Source organism: Somniosus microcephalus, chromosome 22 (genome assembly GCF_052327205.1).
Source record: "Somniosus microcephalus isolate GS21.2 chromosome 22, FLI_Smic_1.0, whole genome shotgun sequence".
NCBI classification, from domain to species: Eukaryota; Metazoa; Chordata; class Chondrichthyes; order Squaliformes; family Somniosidae; genus Somniosus; species Somniosus microcephalus.
Window position 1 is genome coordinate 61,447,860 of NC_141008.1, and position 18,766 is coordinate 61,466,625.

The 18,766-nt window shown below is 45.6% G+C and overlaps 1 protein-coding gene and 1 long non-coding RNA gene across 2 annotated transcripts; one reads left to right on the forward strand and one right to left on the reverse strand.

Annotated features, from left to right (window-relative positions):
* Positions 1-1,007: 1,007 nt before the first annotated feature.
* On the reverse strand, positions 1,008-6,361 carry srsf1b (serine and arginine rich splicing factor 1b). Its single transcript, XM_085964912.1, has 4 exons — positions 6,165-6,361; positions 4,782-4,972; positions 4,509-4,681; positions 1,008-4,045 (listed from the first exon to the last, which is right to left on the reverse strand). Exons 1-4 carry the CDS (start codon positions 6,359-6,361, stop codon positions 3,851-3,853), a joined length of 756 nt encoding a protein of 251 aa, XP_085821038.1. The 3' UTR covers positions 1,008-3,850.
* LOC147102451 (uncharacterized) lies at positions 6,276-18,296 on the forward strand. Its single transcript, XR_015073259.1, has 3 exons — positions 6,276-6,407; positions 16,087-16,404; positions 17,790-18,296. It is a non-coding gene; the product is annotated as an uncharacterized LOC147102451 (long non-coding RNA).
* Positions 18,297-18,766: the final 470 nt, after the last annotated feature.

Consider the following 18,766-nt stretch of genomic DNA (forward strand, 5'->3'; position numbering starts at 1 on the left):
ATTTAAATACCTGGATTTACCTTAGATTACGGTTAGGATTTCTCCTTGCACCTAAATGCCCAATGTGTGGGAGAGGTTCATAACAGCCCCGCAAACCATGAGAAAAGCATAAACATATAGGTGAGCAAGGTGTCCTTCTGTAATGAACCAGACATTTAACAAGTTATTTCACAGCACTGCCAGATGCAGGCTCAGAATTAATGAACACTAGCCTCTAACCAAGATAATTTTGACCTAGAAAACCTAACTGCAGGCACAGGGACGACAGAACAGAGTACTGATGTGACATCATCTCTAGCCTTGCCACAATTAGAGCAGCACTGAAAGCTCAGACAAGTCTATGCTATGAACTGAAGAACTAGATGGACAAACACAAAAGGGGGGGAAAATGAGAAATTAAACTTTCAGCACTTTAGGTTGAGGAATAAATGATTAAGAAAATGAAGCACTGCATATCTAGGCTGTGCAATGGTGCATGAATTGCTGATCCCATCTAGAGGCTAAAACATTCAATAACATGCTGCTGCTTTAGCGAAGTGGTGTATAGTCCAGCTGTGTTACTCGACATTAAACAGGCACTTGCTTTTGGGCACTACCAACCAGTTTAGAGAGTACTACAGATTACCTCATGGCTTTGTGCAGTCAGTCAGGGATGGTATACAGCCTAGGAAGGCCACAATTTTTCCCCCCATATTTGTACATAAATGTCAGTACCCAGTTAAAGTTTACAAATTACTGTATTCTATTCACTTACCAGAATATTCAGGCTACCAAAATCTGCTATGCAAATTAAGTCACAAATGCCATGGATCAATGTGCAAACTTGTGTTTCAAACAGCAATGAAAGACCAAGGTCCAGAGCAGAAGTGGTGGAACTTGTTAAATGTCATCTCTACTAGGGGAAGAATGTGCCATTTTGCAATACTTGACTTGGGAAATGTGTAGATCAAGATCAGAGGATAGAAAATACTTCACTGCAATGAAATGTAGAAAAAAAACAACAAAGGCTTTGTTGATCCTTTATTAAAATTCACAACATTCTTCGTCTCACTGTGCTTAGTCATTACACTCATCAGGTACGTGCTATCTAATGTCTCAAGTCGAGTGTTGGAAAAATATAGAAATGCCTGCACTGTCGAACATACAAAATACACCAAATGATGCTAACCACAAGATGTCCCTACAGTACTTCAAGTAAGTGCTTTAGGGACAACTAGTGGCAACACATCACATTCTACTTTTCCTTCCTTTTAACAAAAGTAACCATTTTCTGGAGCAAAAAAAATGAAAGTCAACCCAAATAAATCCTAAAACTAGCACCCTGTCTTTAGTTTTAGAAACCAGCATCCATCTGGCAATAGATCGGTGTGAAAGACAAAGTAGGAATATGCTAAGTCAGTATACTTGAGGTAAACAGCATTAGAATTTTTTTTTTTTTTTTTAAATATAAAAGGTTGACAATTTAGTTATGGAATTATACAACGCTAATGTGGATTATCTTGATTTTTCTGTTAGTTCTGCCACTTCAATTCTGTCCTAACTAAAAAGCCAATCAGGAAACTACTGGCAGATACTAGTATGACCAGCTTAAGAGCAAAACATCATTACATATGGAGAACCCTAGTAAATTAACCAACAAAATTTAGGATATAGGAATTTGCATAAGCAATGTGGCAATACAACTTGTAAATGAATGGGAATATATAAAATGCATATCATTTACAGCATTTTGTTGTGAACAGTTTTAAGATTACTTAAGATTCCTGACAAATTACACAAAATGGAAACCAAACACCTGTTCACAAAATAATCACAAACTCAAACATACAATTAAAAAAGAATTTATTGTCAAAATGGAGGTTAAACATTAAAGCTATGTGTAGAAAGTAACCTTTTGGGCCAAAAATTAATCAATTTTATCTATTCTCTTAATTTTAGTATGCACAGCCAATTCAGATTTATTTTTAACAAAATACCCCATAATAAAAGTTACAAAAAGTTAAGATATCACCCTCCTTAAATTGTTACCAAATCCTGAATGCCGAATCCATCCAAGGAGATTGCTCCAGCGTACCTCTCCCGGTCCTGGCTTCACTCCGTTTACGAAAAAAAAGGCCAAAAAAATAGCCAATCCCACGGGGCATCCATTGGACTCCAACTGACAAAAATAAAGGGAAGGTTTTTTGGAATAGCCAATTGTGGGTATGAGGGGGAAAAACAAAAAAGAGAACACAATAAAAGAAAAACAAAAAAATCCACAAATACACGGTTTGATTGGGGCAGGAATCCACTCCTACAGCTCCTGGTATTATGATCCCGCTCCATGAATCCATGTTATGATCCTCCCTATCCTATCCTCACAATGAATTGAATCCAAAGATCCAGCTCCAAGGATTGGGATCCATTGAGCCCTCTCCAATCCAAACCTTTAATAACCAGCAAAACCAAAAAAGGAGGCAAACGTTAGATACAACAAACAACAAGGTTTATATGGGATGGGACAGTTATAACTGTCATCTGGCCAATATTTACAGATGTTTTGACAGATGAACAGCATAAACTGCATCCACACCCCCACAGTCAATGTGAACGTTTACATATTTTAAACAAGAATGTTTATTCCACAATACCATTAAAAATGACAACTTACTATTGTAGTTAAGTATTCACTAACCCAACATCATAGCAGTCCACTAACGGACACAATGACAGAAGCCATACATTCAGCATACTTAACTACATTAAAGTATGTCCGTAGATACTGCTTAGTTTATTTAGGATGTACATGAAAGAAGGAACAAGATGTTGGACTAGTGGATATCAATTCAAGCCCTGATAGCATTACTACACACGCACTTCAGTTAGCACAAAATTTACTGGTGCAGTATTTACTTTCATTGACACCTTCATTTCTAGTTACCATGTGAAATCTAGTAAATGAGTTGTACTGTACATGTAATTCACCACTTAACTGCATTACAAACTAGATTGATGAATTTTTGATCCAGGTAACCAAACTGTGCTGAAAGACAGCCATTTTACTTTTTATTCTTTTAAAAGTGTTTTTTTTTAAGTTTTAATCAATAGGACTTCTGTTCAAAATGGTGAAAACCAATGCCAGACTAGTCACACAGAACATGCAAGCTCAGCAGTATTGATGCCGCACAGAACTTCGTAACGCGGCACAGTAACACCATAGTTTATGGATTATACAACCATTTGTACAAAAGAGAAGCACAACTTCAATACTGCCAAGTTTAATTGTGACAATAGCACTTGGAGTCATACCATTGCCTCCATAAATGATCAGATTCCTCCTCCTCCTCCAATTAGACACGATTTGACATTCCTAATATGACTGAAATGAGCTCCACAATCCTTTAATCCAAAGAATGCTTAATCCATCCTCAGTTGAGATATGTCTATAGGAAGATACATGAAAAGGTAAGATAAGGTACAACACAAGGTTTTCACAAAAATGTTTCACAACAGTCCTATCTACATAGCCTCCTACAATTCTTACATTAGGATTTATTCAATTGAAATGAAGTCAACTATAAACATTAACAAATTACTGCAACAGTTTACTGTTACTCCAAGTCATGTTGACACCATTTTGAAAGCTTTCCAAACTCCAAACCTACTCTGTCTATACAATTATCAGACCTCAGCAATGACATAGGAGGGAATGTTAACAATGAAGAGAAGCAACCCTCTTTATGGATATCAATTTATATTGTGTACTAAACTTGAATAAAACAAGTTAACGTGGATTTAAAAATAAAGAATCCGTTCTATTTAAGGAAGAGTGGTGGTGCACTACAAGAAATTCCAGCAATGGATTTACGATCTAGCTACGCGAGCGTGATCTGCTATGACGGGGCGAGTAGCGGGGAGATCCTCTGCTTCGTCTGGGAGAGTAACTACGGCTTCTGCTGCGACTTCGGCTACGGCTTCGGGTTCGACTGCGGCTACGTGAACGAGATCTTCCATAGCTTGGACTTCTTGGACCATCAACTTTCACACGGATATATGCTGTTTCTCCCTATTGAATACGTGAAGAGAAATGTTCACTACTTTCAAATGTTATTCAGGAAAGCCACTGAATAAGGCTAATACTACGTTAGTTTCTTTTCTGCTGAAAAAGATTATCTCCTTAGGTCATTCAATGGTGAATTTTCAATCAGAATCGTTTCTCTTGCAATATATGGTACAATAAAGATTTTTTGGATTATAATTACTAACTTTCTTCTTTAAGGCAGAAAATGTAGTTTAACTGTAAAACTCAGTAGTATATTCACCCAAACAAAGTTTAAAAATTAAAATGGACCTTTACCCACCCTTCAGATAGTGTCTTAAGGTATTAGCCATAAACAGAAACCAATTTGTTTGAGCCATTCCTTTCAGTCAATTTCTTGACCACTTTGCCTTACCTGAAGTTCCAAATGAATAGTTAAGTTATGGCTCTTAGTCATCATCTCTAAGGTTTTCAGAATTAGGTAACATACCTCGTGAGATCGAAATTTTGTGTTATCCAGTTTTCGCACTGCATAGCTCATATCTTCTTTGCGAACAAACTCCACGACACCAGTTCCATCACGGAAAACATCAGCGTAACATACATCACCTGCTTCCCGCATGTGATCTTTCAAATCCTGCCAACTACCACTTGGAGGAAGCCCTGAAAAAGGTCATTTTATATAATTTATAAGACCTTCAAATGTGATTCCAAAAACAAAAAAATCAGAAGTGAAAAATCACCATTGCGCTTTTGGCCTTACCTGAAACCACCACTCTGTATTCCGAGCGCCTAGAGGGGGGGCCGTATCTTCCCCTGGGTGTTTGCCCACCGCCTCCACCACCGCCACCTCCCCCTCGTCCAGTCCCTCGCCCACTCCGTGGAAATTCAACACGCAGACGGTAGCCATCGTAATCGTAACCATCTCGCCCGTACACAGCGTCCTCTGCATCTCTGAAAGCACAAGAAAATGTTAAAATCCACGTGGAATTTCACACAACGGGTAGTGTTAGAATCGAAATAACAGAAAATGCTGGAAAAACTCAGCAAGTCAGGCAACATCCGTGGAGAGAAATTTGAGTTGACGTTTCGGGTTTGACCCTTCTTACAGTTAGAATCGAACTGTTTTAAAAAAGGGGGGGGGGGGGTGGAAATAATGACTATATCCAAAATGTTAACGCCGTAACACAAGTTCCGCTATTAATACGACCTTTGTACGCATTGAAACCGACTAATGTATTTTTGGGGCCATGTGTTGTACAACGTGTTCTGGTAAGTCGAGGATCACAGCGTGTACACGATCCAAAAATACAACATACCAACAAATTGAAGCTGCGTGCCTCTGAATTCACTTTTAATTTTGAGTTTTGTCCCCCAAAATCATGCGGTCCTCTCCTCTCCTGCTTACATGGCTCTGCAGCAAAAAACCCGCCAAACAAAGGGCTTGCGTGGCGTCCTTTCCCTTTTTGCAGCAAAATGGCGATCAGATAGATGCCTTTAATATATGCACACCATCAGTTTGTTAAAATTCAAAAAAACAAGCTTGTGCACCGCGAATTATTATTTTTAAAAACTGAGTGCATTAAAGAAGCCGCGCTTTTATTTTAAAATCTGCAAATCTATCCCAAATGCAGAAAATCCCCAAAACCCACCGTGCAGAAAATCTGCCCCAAATTCAAAACTGAAGTCTGTGCAAAGAATTATATATTTTTAAAGTGCAATGCATCGAAGCAGCCTCAGTTTTTTTTTAAACTTAAATACAGAAAATCTCAAAACCAGCGTGCAGAAAATCTGCTGCCCCCCCCCCAACCACACATACAAATTAACAGGTCAATCAACCCTCTCTCCAATCGATTAAACGTTTACAACTTAAAAACAAAAGCACCAAAAATAAAAATAACCTCTCTCTTCTCCACCCACCCCCCCAAAAAAAAAGTTAAACGGCGCCCAAAGTTGCACCGAATGCAATCAATCCATCCCCACCCCCCCCAACCACGCGGTGACACTGAATCCAGGGAGTGAAAAGTGGCCGCGCGCCTGAGCCTGGGCCCGGGGACGGCGCGCTGTGTGTGAGAGGCGGACGGCGCGCTGTGTGTGTGAGGGGGGGAGGCCATGTCCCCCCCCCGGTCCCCTTCCAATCCCTTACCTCGGGTCTTCGAACTCGACGAAGGCGAAGGGCGGGCCGCCGCGGCGGTTCTTCAGGTCGATGTCCCTGATGCTGCCGTACTTGTAGAAGACGTCCTCGATGTCTTTGGTGCGGATGTCGGGCGGCAGGTTGCCCACGTAAATGCGGCAGTCGTTGTTCCCCGCCGGGCCCCGGATCACGCCGCTGTGGTTCTGCATCCCGTTCCCCTCCAGCCCGGCGGTTGGTGTGACTTCAAATATAGAGGTAAAAAAAAAATACAAGTAGAGAGAGAGAGGGGGGGTAAAGGAGGGGGGAAGCAGTCGGTTTGCGCAACTTTAAACAAGAGTTGATTGTTGTAGACGATTATTTTTTTTAAAAACGCGCTGAATAATTTCTGTTTGAAATGGGCCACAAAGTCTCAGTCTCGCTGACAACCGCCGTCCGCCCCTTTCCGAGATCACCATAAAATGGCGGCCGCTCCACTCGGCTCATTGCACGGAGGGCAAGGCCAGCAAGTAGTGCCGGGCCCGGCGGAGGCCTATGCTTGGCTATATTAAAAAAGAGTACTCTTCTTCCAACGAACCACAGCCCAGTTATATATATTTTTTAAAACGTGGCTGAGATGGGTGCACGTCGCCTTTTTTTTAAATGCCATCTTAGTCAATAATTTTTTTTTAAAGTCTTTTTTTCTCTTACTTCCCAGCCCAGGCTTGCGCAATGTTACTGGCAACCTGCCGGGTCGTTATGCAGCGGTGACGTCACGGTTGGGTTGGCGCGCTTGGCGGCCTATTGCGCTTTTTTTTCCCTCGGAGGCGATTCCTTTTTTTTGAGTCAAACATATTTATTTAAATATGGTAGTACTTGTTACAACTCATCAATTACATGATAAATCCATTACATTCATTAGCTGCAATAAAACAAAGCCTTAAAAACAGCTTTTTTTTGAGTCAAACATATTATTTAAATATGGTAGTGCTTGTTTTTTTTTAAACATAGAACAAGGAGCAGGAGTAGGCCATTCGGCCCCTCGAACCTGCTCCACCATTCAATGAAATCATGGCTGATCATCCAAATTCAGTACCCTGTTCCTGACTTCTCTCCATATCCCTTGATCCCTTTAGCCTTAAGAAATATATCCAACTCCTTCTTGAATATATTTAATGAATTGGCTTCTACTGCCTTCTTTGGCAGAGAATTCCACAGGTTCACCACTCTCTGGGTGAAGAAATTCCTCCTCATCTCTGTCCTAAATGGCTTACCCCTTATCTTTAGACTGTGACCCCTGGTTCTGGACTCCCCCACCATCGGGAACATCCTGCATCTAGTCTGTCTTGTCCTGTTAGAATTTTATAAGTTTCAATGAGATCCCCTCTCATTCTTCTAAACTCCAGCGAGTACAAGCCCAATCGACCCAATCTCTCCTCATACGTCATTCCTGCCATCCCAGGTATCAGCCTGGTGAATCTTCGCTGTACTCCCTCTATGGCAAGAACATCCTTCCTCAGATAAGGCGACCAAAACTGCACACAATACTCAAGGTGCGGTCTCACCAAGGCCCTGTACAACTGCAGCAAGACATCCTTGTTCCTGTACTCAAACCCTCTCACTACGAAGGCCAACATACCATTTGCCTTCTTAACCACCTGCTGCACCTGCATGCTTACTTTCAGCGACTGGTGCACAAGGACGCCCAGGTCTCGTTGCACTTCCCCTTCTCCCAATCTATTGAGTCAAACATATTTATTTAAATATGGTAGGACTTGTTACAACTCATCAATTACATAATAAATCCATTACATTCATTAGCCGCAATAAAACAAAGCCTTAAAAAACAGCTTTAGGGTTAACAGTATAAATGCAGTGGTAAATTTTACAGATAACCCAATAATATTAACAGTACAGGTACCCATAGTGAAAAACAATTTTACGCCAGTCCTATTGGCAATCTAGTAACTCTTCATTTTTGCTTGGTATTTCGGAGGCACTTCTTTGATGGTCATCTCTCCCCTCCCTCGTTAGCCCACTCCTCCCATCATATCTACCAACTTTACTCAACTGGGAAGAGTGTACAGAGTGAAATTGAGTTAATGCAGGACGAACGATCCACGTAGAGCCGTGCTAAGTTACTAAAAGCGTAGAAACAGGCTCGGTATTGCCAATAATGTTTTTTTTTAATTTAAAAACAAAACTAGGCTCAGGCAGCAGAGCTGTCCAAAGTGAAAGCGATGCTACAGGAGGGTGATTAATTATAAAAAGAAAAGACTTGCATTTGATATAACACCTTTCGCGCGACCACCGTACCTTCCCAAAGAGCTTCACAGCCAATTAAGTACATTTTTTGAAGTGTAGTCTACAAAAGAAAGACTTGCATTTATATAGCGCCTTTCGTGACCACCGGATGTTCCCAAAGCGCTTTACAACCAATGACGTACTTTTGAAGTGGAGTCATTGTTGTAATGTGTTCTCCAAACGAGTGAGATAGATTAAAATGGGTTATTTTTTTTAAAAACAAAGAGTGAATCTCAATCCCAAACAGGTGGCACTTGATACAAAAAGCTAAATACTGGTGGAAATCTGAACTAGAAACAGAAAATGCTAGAAATACTCAGCAGGTCAGGCAGCATCTGTGGAGAGAGAAACAGTTAACGTTTCAGGTCGATGACCTTTCGTCAGAACTGGAAAAAGTTAAGAGACGTAACAGATTTTAAACTGGTGCAGAGACAGGGAAAGGGAGGAAAGAACAAAAGGGATGATAGTATAAAGCAAAAAGAGATGGTAATGGGACAAGAAAATAAACAAAAGATGAGCCTAGAAGAGGTGTACATGAGAATGGCAGAAACATCAACAGCTGCAATGTGAAAAAAATAGGGGCCCTAAATTTGCGGTCAGAGGCTTCTCACAGGAAATGCTCCAATCCACAAATAAAATGCCCGTGTACCTGGTGGTCCGGGAGGTACGGAGACTTGCGGTCCCGGGACTCTCCGGGAACCCGCGGGTAGAGGCCCACGTATCTCAGGGGCGCATGCGGTTCGCAAGCGCCCCTTGGATCACGTGGGCTGGCCCAACGAATGAAAGAAGGGGATTCCCATTCATGCTTATGGGGATTTCGTATGTACGGAAACCCCATAAGCATGAATGGGAATACCCCAAAAAATACACGTGCCCATCAAATAAAACATTTTTAAAATTAATTAAAATGCCATTTAATTAAACAAAAATGTATTTTTTGAAAAATAAATTTATATGTTTTAAAGGGGCTAAAAATAAACTTACCTTATTGTACAGGTTTTTTAACGTATAAATGATTGATAAAAATTTATTTTAACTTTTTTTAAACTCTTAGGCGTAAGGCCTGCTTTTACCAGGTGTAAGAGTTTCATGGGCATTCGCTGGGCAGAAGTTGCCCAACTCTCCGCCTGCGGATGCCCATTTCCTGGGGATGCGGATGATCTGTCAAGAAGATTCTTGACAGATCGCAAGTTCCAGGTTTTCGCGCATGCACTTCGCAGGCTTAAACCCGGAACTTGTGCGGCCCTTATGGGCGCACCCTTAGGGGCCACAAATTATGGCCCAGGGCACTTGATAAGTTGATATATTAGTTTTTACAGCCACATCCCACTAGCTAGACCAGAATTATATATTGTTTGCCAAACATTGCCAGGAATTGGCATTTTACGAGCAAGATTTTTACATGTGATTAAAAATAGGCACCTTTATAGAAAGAGAAAGACTTGCATTTATATAGCGCCTTTCACGACCACTGGACGTCGCAAAGCGCTTTATAGCCAATTAAGTACTTTTTGAAGTATAGTCACTGTTGTAATGTGGGAATTTATCAATTTTCATCGGCATTTTGTGAAGCTGCATCATTTCAGATGCTGAATGTTAAATCTTATCAACCTTTAAAAATGATTCCACATTTGCAGACCCTACTTTACCTAGCAAAATAACAGATTGTGTCTTGGCCCGGATTTTGCTGTAATAATAATGGCGAGGCTCTCAGCGCTCGCCGTTATTTCAGGGTAAATCTGACAGCAACTTCTGGTGTCCACACATGCGCAGTTAAACATGGAAATCCAGAAGTTGCTTGCAGGGATACCCTGCTTCTCTACAGGGTGCGCTGTTGCAGCCCTTGCTGATAGACTCGGCATTGAAATCACTGTAATGGTGTGAACTTGGGGTACTTACCCACTAGTTCCACACTAAAAACAGCTGAAAAAGTTAGGGCTGGTACATTTAAATGTAAATGAGTTTTTAACAGCATAATAAGTGATAATTACTGCTGAACAACCTCTCTGGCCCTGAAAAATTAATTTTATAAGTGTTGAGTCTCATTCCCTCAATAGAAAATTAATGTTGCAGATTTTTAAAAGTGTAAAAATTACAATAATTTTTTGTTTTACTTTTTCTGTTTGTTTCTTTTATCTCTCTCCCTTAATCCCATCTGTATTTCCCAATCTTTATTTTGTTTCCTGTACATGATTTAAATGTAATTTATATTTCCTGTTTTTTATTTCTTGGTTTAGACTCTGCGGCCTAGAAATTCAGTATAGCCACTTTTGGGGCGGTAAAGTCGGGCGGGCGCTAAAGTTTGCGCCCGCCGGAAAGTGGAGGCCACTTCGCCGATATTCAGTAGCTTTGGCCAAGGAGTTTGCTCGAGCGCTAAAACTGGCGTTGCACCCCTATCTTTAGGCGCTAAGCCGGCGGTGCAGACTGATACCGCCGAGGCCGGGCGCAGCACAGGTGCGGTCATGTTTTGATTGACAGCAGACACCCTGGCGCCAGCCAGCTCTTAAAGGGGGAAGGGTCGACTTGGTCTGCTGCCACGCCCTGGATACTGCAGCCCTCCAGCTAGGCCTAAACACTGCTGCTGGAGAGGAATAGCGCCAGCAAGGATGCAGAGGGCCCGTGAGCGAGCGCAGCGCTTCTCTGCCCATGATTTGAAGGTGCTGGTTAGGGCTTTGGAGAAGAGAAGAGATATCTTGTTCCCGGACAGTGGCAAGAAGGCTCCCAAGAGGCTGTACAGGGGAGCCTGGAGGGAAATCGGCCAGAGGGTCACAGCCAACAGCGATGTCCCCAGGACTGGTGACCAATGCCGGAAAAAGTTTAACGACCTCACTCGGTTGGTCAGGGTGAGTACCCTTTCCAGTGTCCTCCTCATCCTTGCATGTGCACCTCACATTATGGGCAAAGGGACCTCAAAGGCCTAATGGCCAGCCCTCCTCCAGCAGCTATGGCACTGGCATGAACATCAATAGCACTTTCTGCACTTTACACACAAGCTATTCGACCATGGGAGGCAGTGCACACAACAACAGGGCACCACACTGGCCAAGCTATTCCACCATGGGAGGCAGTGCACACAACAACAGGGCACCACACTGTACTTAGAAGCCATCCTTTCTCTTGCAGGCCAAGCTGGCCGAGAATCTGAAGAGCCGGACTGTCACCGGGGGAGGCCGTGCCCAGTTCCAGGAGCTCAGTGACCTGGAAGAGCGCGTGGGTCGACTCATGGGTGCCCGGGTGATTGGCCCCGTTGCAATTGGAGATGCCGACCCTGTGCTGGGCCCCAATGGTAAGGACATGACCGTTTGGACCTCTCTCGTTCCCCTTGCGCTTCAGATCTACATCCTTTGCCACTGTCCGACCAATGCGCATAATGCCACCACTCATGCCTCCCTCGCTGACGCCCTGTCCTCACTCTAAAGCTACTCTTGTGCCTTCCTGCTTTCAGCTGGTGAGGAGGAGGTCCCTGAAGCTGCGAGTGTCAGTCCCTCGGAAGAGGAGGACGACGAGGAGCAAGAGGAAGGCGGCACATCGGGGGAACCCTCATCCGCGCCAGGGGATGGCAATGGAGGGGACACGTCTTGCCTGGAGGAGAGCCAGGGGGAAGTGTTGCAGGGGGGTGTAGCTCCTGTGCCCAGTGGCGTCCAGCCACGCGGGAAGGGTCGGGCAGCACGGCTGCCTTCTCCCCAGAGGGGGGAAGTGTTGCAGAGGAGTGTAGCTCCTGTGCCCAGTGGCATCCTGCCACGCGGGAAGGGTCGGACAGCTCGGCGGCCTTCTCCCCAGAGGGGGGAAGTGTTGCAGGGGAGTGCAGTTGCTGGGCCCAGTGGCGTCCAGCCACGCGGGAAGGGTCGGGCAGCTCGGCGGCCTTCTCCCCAGAGGGAGAGTCCGGCCTCCAGTCCGGAGACGGTCCTCGCCCAGGAGGTGCGCCTCCTTGATCAAATGTCCGCGGACTCGGATCGTCGCCACACCGAGTTCATGGGGGTTGTGGCACGGTTGCCTGAGGCCATTGAGTCCCTGGCTCATAGTGTGGCCGATTTCGGGGCCTCACAGGCCAGGGGTTTTGAACAACTCGCGGCAGCACAGGCCAGGGGTCTCGAACAATTCGGGGCATCACAGGACGCGAGTCGGGCAGAATTCAGGGCATCACAGGACGCGAGTTGGTCCGAATTCAGGGCAGCACAGGCAGCGAGTGGAGAGTTGACGAGTGGTGCCGTGCAGTCACTGGCTGGTCTGATGCGGGCACAGACCAGGGCAGTACGGGCACTCACTTCTGCCACACTCGCTGTGTCACGCACGCATCGCCAGGGCACCCACCGCGCTGCTGCAGCACAGCGGTCTGGCCTTCACCAGATTGCTGCGCTTGCTGCAGTGCCAGCCCGGCCGACTGCCAGTGTCTCTGGCGACCAGCGAGCGCCTGGCATCAGCCAGCTTGCCCCCATTGCTGCAGCCGCCACTGCCACTCCCCCAGCAAAGCTGCGACGAGCTGCTGGAGAGACTGATGCTGCCCAGCCACAGCTGCAGCAGTCAGCAGTCGGCCCCTCCAGGGCCGGAGCTCGTCTAGGCCGACCCCCAAGGGCATCTGCCGTCACGCATTGTGCCCCTCAGGAGCCTTCCCCCAGCCTTGCAACACCCACAGGGCCCAGGTTGAGGCGGAGCAGCAGGTCGGCCAGGGGCCGGAAAAGCCTGGACAAGGACTCGCCCTCTCGGCACACAAAGTAGAGTGTGTTGCCAAATGTTTTTTTATATGGGGGTTTTTGTGTTCTGTATGGGGGGGGTTTATTTTGGTAAGGCCGAAGATGAAGGCAAATGTTTTTTTATATGGGGGTGTTTGTGTTCTGTATGGGGGGGTTTGTCTTGGTAAGGCCGAGGATGAAGGCCATTTGGATGGACAAGTTTTGTTATTCCTCCCCAGGTTGTGGGAGTGAGATATGTTTTTGACTGTTTTTTGGGGGTCTTGTCTGTTTTTGGGTTTCATGTGGGAAGGGCCCTGAGTTTGTTCAATAAAGCTTTTTATTTATTCAGCTTGTCCATGTGTGATATTTCAAGTGGTTGTTGCGTTAACCGGCTGAGGGCTTGCGGAGCGGCTGCATTCATGTGCCTTCATTGCCACAAGCCATTCCCTGACAGGGGGCCTAGAAGTGTCGTTCAATAAGCCGCCGACGGACGGCCCTTGGACCTTGTGGCTCCCTCCTGGGCTGGTACTCCTCCTCCTCCTCCTCATGGTCCTCCTGCTCGTCCTCCTGAGGTGGTGGTCCAACGTGAGGTGGCAGTGCCTGAGTCCTGCGGATAGCCAGGTTGTGCAGCATGCAGCAAACGACGACGAACTGGGAGACTCTATCCGGCGAATACTGTAGAGATCCGCCGGAACGATCCAGGCAGCGGAACCGTTGCTTGAGGACGCCAATCGTTTGCTCTATGATGTTCCTTGTGGCTTGATGGCTTTCGTTGTATGCCTCCTCAGCAGGGGTCCTGGGCGCGTGGAGCGGGGTCATGAGCCATGTACACAAAGGATAGCCTTTGTCCCCGATAAGCCATCCTCTTGGGGGAGGCTGTGCCTGGAACATGTCAGCCACAGTAGTCTGGCGCAGGATAAATGCATCGTGGCTGCTGCCTGGAAAGCGGGCATTGACAGCTAGGATGCGCTGCCTGTGGTCACACACCAGCTGTACATTGAGGGAATGGTAGCCCTTCCGGTTGCGGTAATCCTCGGCATTGTCGATAGGTGCCCGCATAGCCACATGCGTGCAGTCAATGGCGCCCTGCACCGTGGGGAAGTTGGAGATCCTCGCAAATCCGACTGCACGCTGCTCCTGCCTCTCTAGGGTCATGGGGAAGGAGATGAATTGGTGTCTCCTTGCGAAAAGGGCATCGGTGACCTGCCGGATGCAGCGATGCACGGCGAACTGGGAGATGTTCGCTATGTCCCCAGCAGCGGCTTGGAAGGAGCCGCTTGCATAAAAGTTCAGAGCCACCGTGACCTTCACTTCCACCGACAGAGACGTCCTGCACATCAGCTGTGGACGCAGATCTCTGTGAAGCAGCTGGCAGATCTCTGCAACCACCTCCCTTCTGAAGCGCAGCCTCTTAACACAATGCGCGGCAGTCATGGTGAGATAGGACACCTGCTGGCGGTATTCCCTGAGTGGGTAAGGCCTACGTTGCCGACGCCTGATGGCCCCTCTGCGTCTAGGCATGGCTGCCCCTCTCACACAGCGTCTGCGAGCCCTTCGCACATAATGCTGGAACTGAGGGTTGGAACCCCATGCAGCCCCCATAATATACTTGCAAACAGTGAAATCACAATGAGTCAAATTTCCAAGCTCTGGCCAGAAGCCAAAAATACCTCTCCTATGTTGGCCCAAATCAGTAAGGTCTCTTCCTTGGTCTCTGTCCAGAAATCCGTAGCACTAAAGTCATTGCAGCAAACTGGCTGGCCTTTATAGTTCAGTCTAAGTGCCCTTTAATTAGCACTCCCCGAGGCCCGCAGGGCCTCTGCTGCGTTCCACTTCACAGTTCTTAACAGCGCCACGCCCACATTGGGCGGGCGCCACTGAAGTTCCGGTTTGGGGCGCACAAACGGCGTTGCACGACGAAATGACGTCATAAGCTGTGCGCGCAGCTGAGCGCGCGCAAACACTTTGCGCCGGCGCTAAATGTCAACTGAAGTTGGGCGTAGGCGCAGATCGGTCTGCGCCCGGGCGCTAAGTGCCTAGCGCTCGAGATCTACTCCTCTTATGGCGCTAACGGCTGGCGAACGCAACTGAATTTCTAGGCCTGCGTGTCTCAGTGAGGATACTTCAATCTGTTTGGTTGAAGAGCCTTGCTGTTGCTTTTCCTGTTCACAGATGCCATAGAACCCTTGTAGAGGGTGCAGCACTGGAACAGACATGGATTAGTAGAAATCTCCGCTGACAAGCCCACAAAAAGTTTGTGGCCAATTGTATGCGTGGTGAATGGCGAAAGCTAAGAGCAAAATCCAGGCCAATATGCTTTCACTTGAAGAACCTTCTGAGTCTATAACAAAGGAAGTGACATATAATCAAATGTTAATGGAGCTTGCCAGGTTCCACAGTCTTGTGAGTAACCAGCAAATTGAAAACTGGTTGTTTATTAATGCTCTCGGGCTCACAGTCATAGGAAGTCCTACACTGCATGAGATTCCAACATAAAGCTTTCTGACAGCTCAGGGTAAATGCACCGCCCGGTGTTATACTGAGCCAGTCAGATCCCAGATTTGATCCTCAGTCCATTCTGACCTAACTGACCTTTGCTGGGCAGGCAGTGGACAGTGCTAGATTGGCCTCAGTGTCCTAGTGAGGGAAAAAAATCAGCTAGGGTTACCACTCCTGATTCCTGTCCTCTGCTGGAAAGTGCATCTTAGTGGACATCACCTTAGGACAGGATTGGATCTGCTGTGATGCTTTTCATGGTGTATTGAAGGGCTGTAGCCGCCTATGGAACTGTACCCCAACATACCTTTTTAGTTGAACAATAAGGGTCACACTAGGTTCCCCTAGTGTCATCAACAGAGAAATAAATGCACAAGTGCCCCCTCATGAGGAGGCACAACTAATATAATAATTCCAACATAAAGTCTAATTTGAACAAAACCAAAAGGAAACATAACCTAAATCACATTTTTATTTGTGTCTATCAGGCAATATATTCCCTGCAGTGCCCACCAGTTGTGGAAGGCCCCATGCTCCCTCTCCCGGGCCACCCAGGCATGGACAAGGCTGCGGAAGAGAGGCAGACAGCCACAGCAACCCTCCCCGCAGGATGCGCTTGTAGCCCAACATGAGGAGAGGAGAAAATTGGGAAACTTAGCTGGACATCAAGTGCGATCAGGACTGAGCTTGCATAAGCTGTACTCCATGGTCAGTAGTCTGCTGAAAATCATCATGTAGGGTCACATATAAAGAATGGACATGATCGAAGTCCCACAGTTCCACCAGTAATAAGTCAATACCTTCAGGTGAGGAGAGGAGAAGCTCCTTGGAGTTGCTTAGCAGCAAATGCTGTGTCTTGTTTTTGTGATAGAGACAGTAATGGTGTATTCAGCTGTTGGGGAGTGAAGTTTGCAAATGATACAGGTGATAGGATATACACATTAGAACATGGTATTCATATGGACTAGTGGTCATTGGTGGTCCTCGGCAAATGCTGCTCCATGTGACAATGGGCGTCCATTCACAGCCTGACCATCTGCGAGATGTTGACTGAGATAGGAGTCAATGCCGGTCACTCTCCTTTTCTTACTTCCATACAGCAAGTGAAAGATCTGTGTTAAAATAGACAGATTTCATAGAACTATTAGTCATATCATTTTAACCATCTCTTCCTATGGAAACATGCCTGGCCTCCACTCGATAACTGCCCACTGTGGCATTATTAGAATCAGGAGCTGTATACGGCAAAATCACATCCTATCACCCTATGGTGCAGTGTGTTTGGGCATTCTTCGGAATGGCTCTTAACAAAAAGGTCATTAGTAACACAGCATAAAAGTGATGTTGAACTGGAAAGTTTACAGTGGCATATAACTGGTACAATAATACCAGACAAATTGTGGCAGAAAGTTACAGAAAAGAAAAGCCATATATAACCATCACATACCCGACAAGTGTTTGGATTATCCCAAGACTTTATGCTTGGGAGTTCACAGCTGTCATGTATTGCTGTCTGAGCTGCTACGTTTGTGTGTCCTCAACACCATCTGTCAGCCACTCATTTTTTGTTGTGTGATAAGGAGTGAACAGACAAGAAGGGAGACAAAACACACAGCCCCTAATCTTACTTAAGCGTCTATAGTATTTTCTTTTTTTGGTGGTGGGGGGGAGGAGGTCTGTGTGGTACTTTTTTGAGGGTCTTACACACTAGATGACATTTTTACATGAAGTAGCATCTGACCAATCAAAAAAGTAAATGCTTTCAGTCACTAGCCTTCTTGCTGCTCTTTTCCGTCCCGGACTATCACATTATTACTGCTGTCAGCCCCCCGTCTCAATCTGTCTCTCAAGTTCCACACTGACCTTCGCCAGTGTACACCTCAACACATCAACAGCCACACTCCAACTGAGAAAGGATCTTCATCAAGACCTTCCAAGTCTTGTTTCACACAATATAAAAATACATGGTTACTCTGCTTCCTTAATAATATACTTAGGTTGACAGAATTTGCTTAGTAATAATTATTTTTTAAATATTGAGGAAATGTTTTAAGAATCAGCAATTGGTGACATACAACAAAAGCAGCACTTGTGTTGATTCTGACATAACCACACTGTACTTGTTGCACTTGTCAAATGTGAATCCCGTGCTATTTTGTTACTATTTGTCTGTTTTCTCGCTCCCTTTCAGTGTGTAATGCCAGGAGCCAGTCAGGCTTAACAGGCAAGTGAGCAGGCACTTGGAGCGAGTGGATAGGAGATTTTTACAACCTGGCCTGCTTTGTCTGGAGCTGCTGCTGGTCTGCTCCGGCCCTTTTCATGATCATCCAATGATCTGCTTATGTTCTACCCAGTCTGAAAGGATGAATAGCGAGCATGCAAGCAGTTATAGGCGTCAAAGTGAATTACTGAAGAAACATGCCAGATTTCTATGAGTAAAAGGAAGCCTATCCCATTGGTAGCCACCAAGATGGAGGTGTAACTTCGGAAACAGTGTTTAAGAGGTACTATGTGGAGCCAATACTTTGCAAACTATATTGCTGATGTGGCAGCATACTGTAGACTGAGTGCTTGGTGTGTGCATAGTCCAGGCGTTCCCTTGCTTTCAGTAGCACCTTTTAGCCTTCCCTATTTTATTCATAGAAACATAGAAGATAGGAGCAGGAGTAGGCCATTCGGCCCTTCGAGCCTGCTCCGCCATTCAATGCGATCATGGCTGATCATCCAAATTCAGTACCCTGTCCCTGCCTTCGCCCCATATCCCTTGATCCCTTTAGCCTTAAGAAATATATCTAACTCCTTCTTGAATATATTTAATGAACTGGCCTCCACCGCCCTCTGTGGCAGAGAATTCCACAGGTTCACCACTCTCTGGGTGAAGAAATTCCTCCTCATTTCAGTCCTAAATGGCTTACCCCTTATCCTTAGACTATGACCCCTGGTTCTGGACTCCCCGGCCATCGGAAACATCCTTCCTGCATCTAGTCTGTCCAGGCCTGACAGAATTTTATAGGTTTCGATGAGATCCCCTCTCAATCTTCTAAACTCCAGTAAGTATAAGCCCAATCGACACAATCTCTCCTCATACGTCATTCCTGCCATCCCAGGTATCAGCCTGGTGAATCTTCGCTGCACTCCTTCCATGGCAAGAACGTCCTTCCTCAGATA

Excerpts from the sequence above, each read along its gene's own strand:
- srsf1b (XM_085964912.1), bottom strand. The coding sequence starts at position 6,361 with ATGCAGAACCACAGCGGCGTGATCCGGGGCCCGGCGGGGAACAACGAC. Across the intron at positions 4,973-6,164 it reads GTCGAGTTCGAAGACCCGAG|AGATGCAGAGGACGCTGTGT; the intron begins GTAAGGGATTGG and ends TTGTGCTTTCAG. Across the intron at positions 4,046-4,508 it reads CAAAATTTCGATCTCACGAG|GGAGAAACAGCATATATCCG; the intron begins GTATGTTACCTA and ends CGTATTCAATAG.